This window comes from Coptis chinensis, chromosome 3 (genome assembly GCF_015680905.1).
Source record: "Coptis chinensis isolate HL-2020 chromosome 3, ASM1568090v1, whole genome shotgun sequence".
NCBI classification, from domain to species: domain Eukaryota; kingdom Viridiplantae; phylum Streptophyta; class Magnoliopsida; order Ranunculales; family Ranunculaceae; genus Coptis; species Coptis chinensis.
Window position 1 is genome coordinate 92,419,199 of NC_141458.1, and position 8,341 is coordinate 92,427,539.

An 8,341-nucleotide genomic window follows, 5' to 3' on the forward strand; every position below is an offset into this window, starting at 1 on the left:
CACAATATATAAATTAGAACCAAAGATTAGCAGATCATCAACATATACACATATGATAACACATATATTCCATCAGAATACTTATAATAAATGAACTTGTCACTTTCATTTATCTTGAACTCACTGGTAATGATAAAGTTATCAAACTTCTCATGCCACTGTTTAGGTGCCTATTTCAACCCATAAAGTGACTTAAGTAATATACATACCTTTTTACCACTACCTAGTTCCACGAAATCTGTTGGCTGATCCATGTAAATCTCCTCTTCTAAGTCCCCATTTAGAAAGGCTATCTTAACATCCATATGATGAATAACACGATTATGAATAGCAGCAATAGAAAATAATACTCTAATGGATGTTACCTGTGTAACAAGTGAATATGTGTCAAAAAAATCAAAGTTCTCTATCTGTCTAAAGCTCTTGATAACAAGCCTTGTTTTAAACTTGTTAACTGAACCATCGATTTTAAACTTTCTTTTTAAAACCTATTTGATTCCTATAGTTTTACAACCAATAGGCAAATTAACAAGTTTCCAAGTTTTGTTTTTTATGAGAGAATCAATCTCACTTGAATGACTTCTCTCCAAAACTTGAAATCAAAAGATGTGAGAGCTTCTTCAATGGAGGAGGGATCCCCTTCCAAAGTACAGTGACAAAGTCGGGTCCCAAAACCTTAGTGACCCTAAACTCTTTTATATCCTCTAGGTTCATCTTTTGTGTCCATGTATCTATCATGCAATTCTAGATATGTCATTGTCAGAAACATCAATATTAGGGGACTTGGAGGATAATACCCCCACTAGAACCCCTACTATTTATAGATAAATATGAAAATCTATCTTCAAGAAACTCAGCATAAGATGATCAACAAAAATATTACTCTTCATATCTAGAAAAACGTAGGCATTGCCTAAAAAGACAAACTCAAAAACCCTACTCTTGAGCTTTGAGATTTTAGGATCATGCTTTTTACAAAAGCCAAACATCCCCATCACTACACCATAACGGTCATTTTGTAACGCAGCAAAATTTTCATTTGTAACACATATATCTGTTACTACCTGTCTAACGGACATAACTGTTAGGTTATTTCGTATCCGTTAATATATTTAATTTTATTTTTCCAGTAACAATTAGATCCGTTAGTAAACAAATAAAAAAAAGGAGAAAAAACATATAACGCAAAGATCAAAAGGGTATATGTGGAACTAACGGAAAAGAATAGAAGTAAATAAAACAAGTTCTCATCTCTCTCACTCTCTTGATCTGTTTTCTCTATCCTTCCACCAATTTCCAAGTTATTGTTTTAATTGTGCTCCTTGAACTGTTCAAGTTAGGTTTATTTCGTTCTCTTGCTAATACATTTGGGGGAATTAAGTTTTGTTTGGGAACTGTAACATTGGGATATTTCGTTGGTTTGGGGTTCGGTTGGCTAAAAAAAAATGGTATTAATTAAATAGTTTCAGTGCTAAACTTCAGTTTCCATTTGTTTTGTTTTATCAATTGGTTTTAGTTGTTTATGAGTTCTGCTATTAGGTTTGATACGTTCAGATTCATTTCTTGTTGAATGTAGTTTATGGGTTTGATTGGAAACCAGTAGTTGTGATGGGGGAAATTTATATTGTTTGATTAAAATTTGGTCAACTAGTTAAGGTGTTTTATGTGTTCTTATTGAAATAATCATTGTCCTTATTTTTGTGTATCTTATTTTGGGGCTCCAAATAATCATAGAGCCTTGAGGCTTTAGCCTAGTTGTTCTAGGCATAAGCCTTTCCTATACCTAAGCATGTCAGGTTTAACTTGTATATGGTATACCTCGCCTTAAGGTTATGTCTCTTACACCTTCCTAAATACTAAGTGCTATTAACTTATTTGGCACCCCATTAGAATCATCTTTGCATTGAACTCCTCTAAGCATAGTAGTGACTAATCTTGTCCTGGATGTTGAGTTTTTTCTCCCTTAACTTGCAGAGTAACCCAATTGCCAGATGGCATATTTGTCATGGTTCAATTAATAGCATATCTTTCTCAACAGATGGAACCTATTTGGCGACTGTTGGAAGAGATGGTACTGCACCATCTGATACCTTAAATTTTATTGATTCTGTTACCTTACTGAGATCAAGTGTTACATATTGCAGGTTACTTAAGAGTATTTGACTACTCAAGGAACAACTATATGTGGTGGGAAAAGCAATTACGCTGTGCTATTATGTTGTGCTTGGAGGTAAGATATTGGCTTATTGTTTTTTTGTTTGATGATGTTCATTCTCTCTTTTTGTGAAGTAAAAAGTAATGATTGGTTCAATCACAAACCTTGCACATGAGAATAGCAGTATTAAAACCCGTGTCCGGTTTGCTAGTTTGCATACCTCTTTAGTAGTTACATATCTAGCATCATTTCTTCTTGTTGTAATTTGGCTGGTTTCTCATACACTACACCATAATAGAATATTTGTAACACGGACCTTTTTTGCTTTGCAACGGTTATTTAGCGTTAGCAAGTTACCAACGTTATATAAGCGTTAGTAATGTTATAAATTGAATTTCAGGAATTAATTGCTAACCCTTAAGAATCGTGTGAGAAGTGTTGCAAATTAAAAACTTGGGAATATAAAAACATAACTTTACTTTCTCTCTCCTCTCTCTCACCGCCGCTGCACTCTCCAGTCTCCTCCCTCTCTCTCTACCCACACACACTCGCACTACTCAAAACAATGGTGAGTAGTGATGCTGCAGGTTTATTATCCAATCTCTCTTTCGTCTTTCATTTCCTTCATGTTTGTTGTTATAATAGATTTGTTAAATTGATCGAAAAAGTTAATTAGTTCTCTGATTTCTCGATTTGCTATGATTTGTTGGATTAGTTAATGATCGGATCTCGTCAAATAAATGGAAAAACAAAAACAAAAACAAAGTGGTGAAAATAGCCTTTGCTCAAGTGAGTAAGTGGGTTTGTTGCTAACTGAAATGGTGATGTGGAGAAGAGCAGCATGTGTTGTTGGATTGTTGGGTTGCCAAAATAATAAGCTGGTAACAATTTTTCCTTTTCTTTTCCATTCCAACACTGCTACTACTTCCTCTTTCTTGTGTTTTGTACGAGACAGATGTAAATCAGGAACCCTTGGACTTGATGAGGCTTTGGATCTGTTTAATAAGTTGATTCAGATGAAACACTCCCCTTCCATTTTCCCTTTTAACCAATTACTAGGAGAACTTGTCAAGATGAAACAATTTTCAGAAATACACAGCATATCTATTTTGAATTTTGAGTATTTCAAAATAGTAGGCACGGATTCAGTCTCTATCAAGAAAGGATGATATTGAATTAAACAAAGAAACACATGTGCGGAGTTTATACTGTTGTTTTGTCCAGGACTTGGGAAAGAAGCTGCAAGTGTAAGCCTTTTCGCTTCAAATATATATACCAAGTTTAATTCTCAGTGAGTTTAAGCGATGCTTTATGTTGCAGACCTCAGTTGACAATAGCGACTGCAATGGTGTTATGCCATCGGTTTTACTTGCGCCAGTCTCATGCTAAAAGTGATTGGCAGGGTATACATCTTGCACCTTCTAGACTTGTGCTTTCTTTTTAACATTATTGCATTACTTTGAGAATTTGTTTCCCATTTGTGCGACTGTTCTATTGCGATCTGAAGCTAAGTTATATCTGTAAACATAGTTAACTCTTTGATTGTACTCATTGTCTTTTATAACATTTTACATTGTAAATTAGCTTGCTCCGAGAATATGGATTTTACTTATAAAACACATATTTTGAAATATTCATTTAAATTGAAATATTTTAGACACATGCAAGAACATGAAACAGTTGAAACAAATCCATGCACAAATCATCACCCAAGAAAGTTTTTTCTCACCTTATGAATCACGTTCAGCAACAACAAAACTAATATCATTTTTAGCAATATCAGGTCATGGAAACTTAGACTATGCTAAGACTATTTTTAACCAAGTTCAAAACCCAGATATTTTTACATGTAATACACTTATTAGAGGTCTTGTTTTATATAACAAACCACTTGAAGCTATTACATTGTATGTTGGTATTTTGAGGAAAGGTTTGAAACCAAATAATTTTATGTACCCTTTTGTTATTAAAGCTTGTAATGAGTCATCATTGTGTTTCGGTTCATACACATGTTATGAAACTTGGTTTGGAATGTGATTATTATATACAGAGTTCTTTGATTCATATGTATGCTAATGGGAAAGATCTCGTTTCTGCTAAATGAGTTTTTGATATGTGTTGTGTTGAAGATGTGGTGTGCTGGAATGCTATGACAAGTGGAATATTAGGCAATGAAATACACTGTTTCCATTGCACCGAACCAAAACTTTGCACTTGGTTTGTTTCTAACACTACCCTTTCTTTCCATATGATCCTAACCTTATATTGCTTCCACATTATTTCTCCCTGTCTGACGAAATTAAATATATAGGTGAGGCATGCACAGGGGATCCACAATGTAGAAGGAGAGAAGAACCATGAAGTTTACATGTCTGAAGAACTCTTTGATGCACACCTTACTCCTTTGGGTTGGCAGCAGGTAACACTACACCATAACAAGGAATTTCTAACAAATGCAATTTCTCGTTTGTAACACATACTCATCCGTTAGTAAATTAATAACAGTTAGAGTTTCGTTGCAAAGTTACTTAATCGTTAGTAAATTATCCGAATTATTTTGTGATGTTTATCGAGATATTAACTAACGGATGCATGGGTGTGACCAACATTAAAAAGTAAACTGAAAAATTGAGATCAATTAAGAAAAACACAAAACAAAAGAGTATACTACCCTTCTGTGTAAGGAAAGAGTAAACAAATTAAAACGAGAAAAAAGGGTGAAGTGTTGGCGCTGGTTCTCGCTGCCGTTGCCGCTGCCACTGCCACTGCCAGATGAGGTCTTTCTTCTTTCTTTTCTTTTCTCTTTTCCTCTCATCAGTTATGAAATAGAATTGTTTCTTTTTTGGTCGATCTGCTGGGTGTTTTGAAGTTAGTTGGTTTTGTACCCGAAAGGACAAACCTTTATCAATTACTGCTCGATCTATGGAAGAAAAACTTGCTTTAACCAAGGTAACAAATAATCCGGGTTTCGATTTTTTGGCTAAGCACAAAAGTGTGTGTTCTGTTCATTCAATTGTTGTTTGTTGTGCTTGTTTAACCGGCCTTAATTTCGGTTATTTATTATAATTTTAAGATTATATTAACTTCGAATTAGTGTGCTAACAGATAAGGTCTTCACTTTTACTTCAAATATCAACTTTTTTTTATTGTTTCATGATCTTTGGCTTGTGTGAATCAATGAAACAAGATAAAAAATATACTCATTTTATCAAAATATACTGTTTTGGATTGATTTGTGATCTGGGTTTTGTTCATTATTGCTTAAGTTGTTCTTTAGATGCATTTTGACGACTTTGGGTACGTATTGGTTAACTGTTGTTAGCTAGTTTTCTGTTATCTGTTGTTGTAACCTTGTCGGTTGTGTGGTAGGTGACTTTTCTGGATTTGGGTGGATCTCTGTTTCCATATGTAGTGTAAATAAATTGAGATTCATTCAATAATATTGAAGATTTTGTACTCTCTTTTGAGATATTTTCTGATTCTCTCAAGAGATTTGTGCTTGTGTTAAACATACAAACAATTGCTCACAAACAAAAAATAATAAAAAATAATGGAGTAGATTTCTTCTAGGTGAAACTTTACGTTATACTAAATTTGATTTGATGATGATAAGGTGATTGTATGAAGTGATTAATATTGATATAGAACTTGTAAGGAATGTTAGCCTTTCTTTTCAAGCTAAACAAATTAATTTCTTAACGTGATGTTATGCATAATATCTAAGTCTGACGACACGCCCTAGGCATTATATTTACCTATTATGTCTGCCTCATAGATGGGAAGGACTACGGACTACCTATATTAGAAATCATGTGTTGACACCTTGAAATAATTCATTAAGGCCACCACAGAGATGTCTAAGTTTAACAGTTTAACTCATGCTCTCTCTAAGAGATGAGCCTAGCTAAGTCGATGTTCCATGTAGCATCAATACTGTGTAAGGTAATGGACAAACATGTAGCCTAATTCATGAGTAGTGTCTGTAAATTCGAAATAATTTCATATTAGAATGGTCCTTGTTTTAACGAAATGGATGCTGGTTTTGGATATGATATTTGACTTGCGTGCAAGCTTCCAAGTGATAAGTTCATTAAGACGTACATGTCAACTTACAAGGCAACCCTTCGAAATGGATTGCTTTGAAGTTTGATTCTATGGGTCAGTTCAACATAACGAACTGATACTTAATGTGTTTCTTACAGAGGTTAAATTATAAAGACGTTTATTGATTATTTTGGGAGCTATTATTAAGTATTAGCATATGGTTGCACTACCAAATATAGTGTCAGATGAGGCCACCAGCCCCACTTACTGACTGTGTTTCGCACAGAGGCTAACTTATAAAGATTTGTCAAACCATTTATATTGTAAACTGGAGAAGGTTATTTACTGCTAGCATATTTTTATCATTGGTAAGTGAATCGGTGCATTTGAAGTTGAAGATTAGACATGGATTAAGAGAAAGATGAATCACTTAGATTGTTCCTATTTATGATATAAGATGGTAGGATTTGTTTTCCATGCGTGTACATATTAGATAATGAAGATGCTAGGTGTCCTTGGACTAAAGCTTTATTTCTCAAGTGCCCCATACAGTTGACCTGTTCAAATATTTTGGTAAGTTTGGAATAGTGAACAACAGCTTACACCCCACACGTGGTTAGTTGTTGAGTTTGTTTTAGGATGTGAATAGAAAAAAAAAAAATGAGGGGGGCGGTTAGAAGGAATCAACCCCAGCTTAATACAAGTTGAATTATCTTGCAACTTTTGTTTTCCATGTTCAAGTAAGTATAAGCTTAAACGTGAGTGTTGTAGCCGATAAAATTTTGGAGGAAGGTTTAAACCCCAATCGAAGCACGATAATCTCCATTTCTTATTCTCAGAGGTATGAGCCGATCAATGCTTGTCGCATATTACTGTTTCTATCAAGTGTTATGCTGCTTCGATTCCGTCTTTAAATTCCAATTTTTTAAATTGTTTCCTAATTTCAAGTTCTGATGCATGTATGAGCTTGATTTAAGCTTCAACATTTGAAAATCTGTTCTTTGATTCTTTTAATGCATGTATTGTTATCAATCTGCATTTAAGAAGCTCTTTTATTAAATTAGATTGTCTCTTATCGAAATGTTGGACATTTTAGGAATTTTTCAGATTATTTGGGTAAAACAAGTGCTTGAGATAGATCACCAATGGTTTATCATGTTTTGTACATCTCAGGTATAGTAGTGTTGAAGTCTTATTGATGCAACAATTGTTGCATGCATTACGTTCTCGTGTCCTACATCAGAGCTCTTAGAGTCTAAATGCTCATTAAGGAAATCAAAAGGATAACTTGGTTATGTTTGGACATCAACGTTTTCTCTCTCTTTTTTTTTTTTTTTTTTTTTTTTTTTTTAGTGGAGATGAAATCTGAAGTATATAAAGCTCATAGTATTGTTCATTACCTTTTCAAACTATGGAAACAATTATGTATACATATTATTTTTGAGGTTCGTATAACTTTTAGTTATATATTGGGATTTATGGAAATTTTCAGGTCACAAAACTCAAGGAAGATATGGACACATGTATCAATCAAGCTGAAGAATTGGAATCAATAGCAACAACAGTTGAGCCTCTTACCTCTTCTGCTGAAGGTAACTATTATTTAGATACATGGGAAAGAAACATTTAGTATGACATCTTTAGTTGTTCTCTTTTGGGTTTGCTTGATTGACAAAGAGATATTGCAAAGTCAAGATGTGAATGGTTTCCCCATGCTCAAGGCTGGGGCTCTTAAATTCTTCACAATGTTCCGGAATCAGATACCTAAACATTTTGACATTACTTTGATCCGTCTTCAACCATTATCTGTTTGAAGCAATGGCAGGCCTCGTCAGGCGGGCATGTGAGAAGGACATCTCTCTGATATTGGCTTTTGAGGCAAGCCTTTTCCCCCTCATCCAGGATATCTTGGCAGAGGTAACCGAGTTTTGGCCATATGCATTCCAGCTCCTAGCCCAGCTTGTTGAGCTCAGTAGACCACCCATTCATCCGAACTACATGCACTATTTGCACGACTACATGCACTCTTTACATCCGAACTACATGCACTCTTTACACGACTACAAAATCACCGCACAGTGAAGTTTCAGAACTCTTTTGTGATATTTATGTCACTTTTTCTCATCAAGCACGGGCCAACTA

At 34.4% G+C, this 8,341-nt stretch overlaps 1 protein-coding gene across 2 annotated transcripts; it reads left to right on the forward strand.

The window, feature by feature from the left end:
* Window positions 1-1,218: 1,218 nt before the first annotated feature.
* Window positions 1,219-8,331, forward strand: LOC147511670 (cyclin-T1-4-like). Of its 2 annotated transcripts, none has more exons than XM_086603366.1 (9): window positions 1,219-1,448; window positions 1,975-2,071; window positions 2,145-2,230; window positions 3,293-3,402; window positions 3,476-3,558; window positions 4,285-4,372; window positions 4,467-4,574; window positions 7,692-7,791; window positions 8,016-8,331. In XM_086603366.1, exons 1-7 carry the CDS (start codon window positions 1,446-1,448, stop codon window positions 4,468-4,470), a joined length of 471 nt encoding a protein of 156 aa, XP_086459492.1. In that variant the 5' UTR covers window positions 1,219-1,445; the 3' UTR covers window positions 4,471-4,574; window positions 7,692-7,791; window positions 8,016-8,331. The 2 variants fall into 2 exon arrangements, with proteins under 2 accessions (XP_086459492.1, XP_086459493.1); XM_086603367.1 differs by having other exon boundaries at window positions 8,025-8,331.
* The last annotated feature ends 10 nt before the right edge of the window (window positions 8,332-8,341 follow it).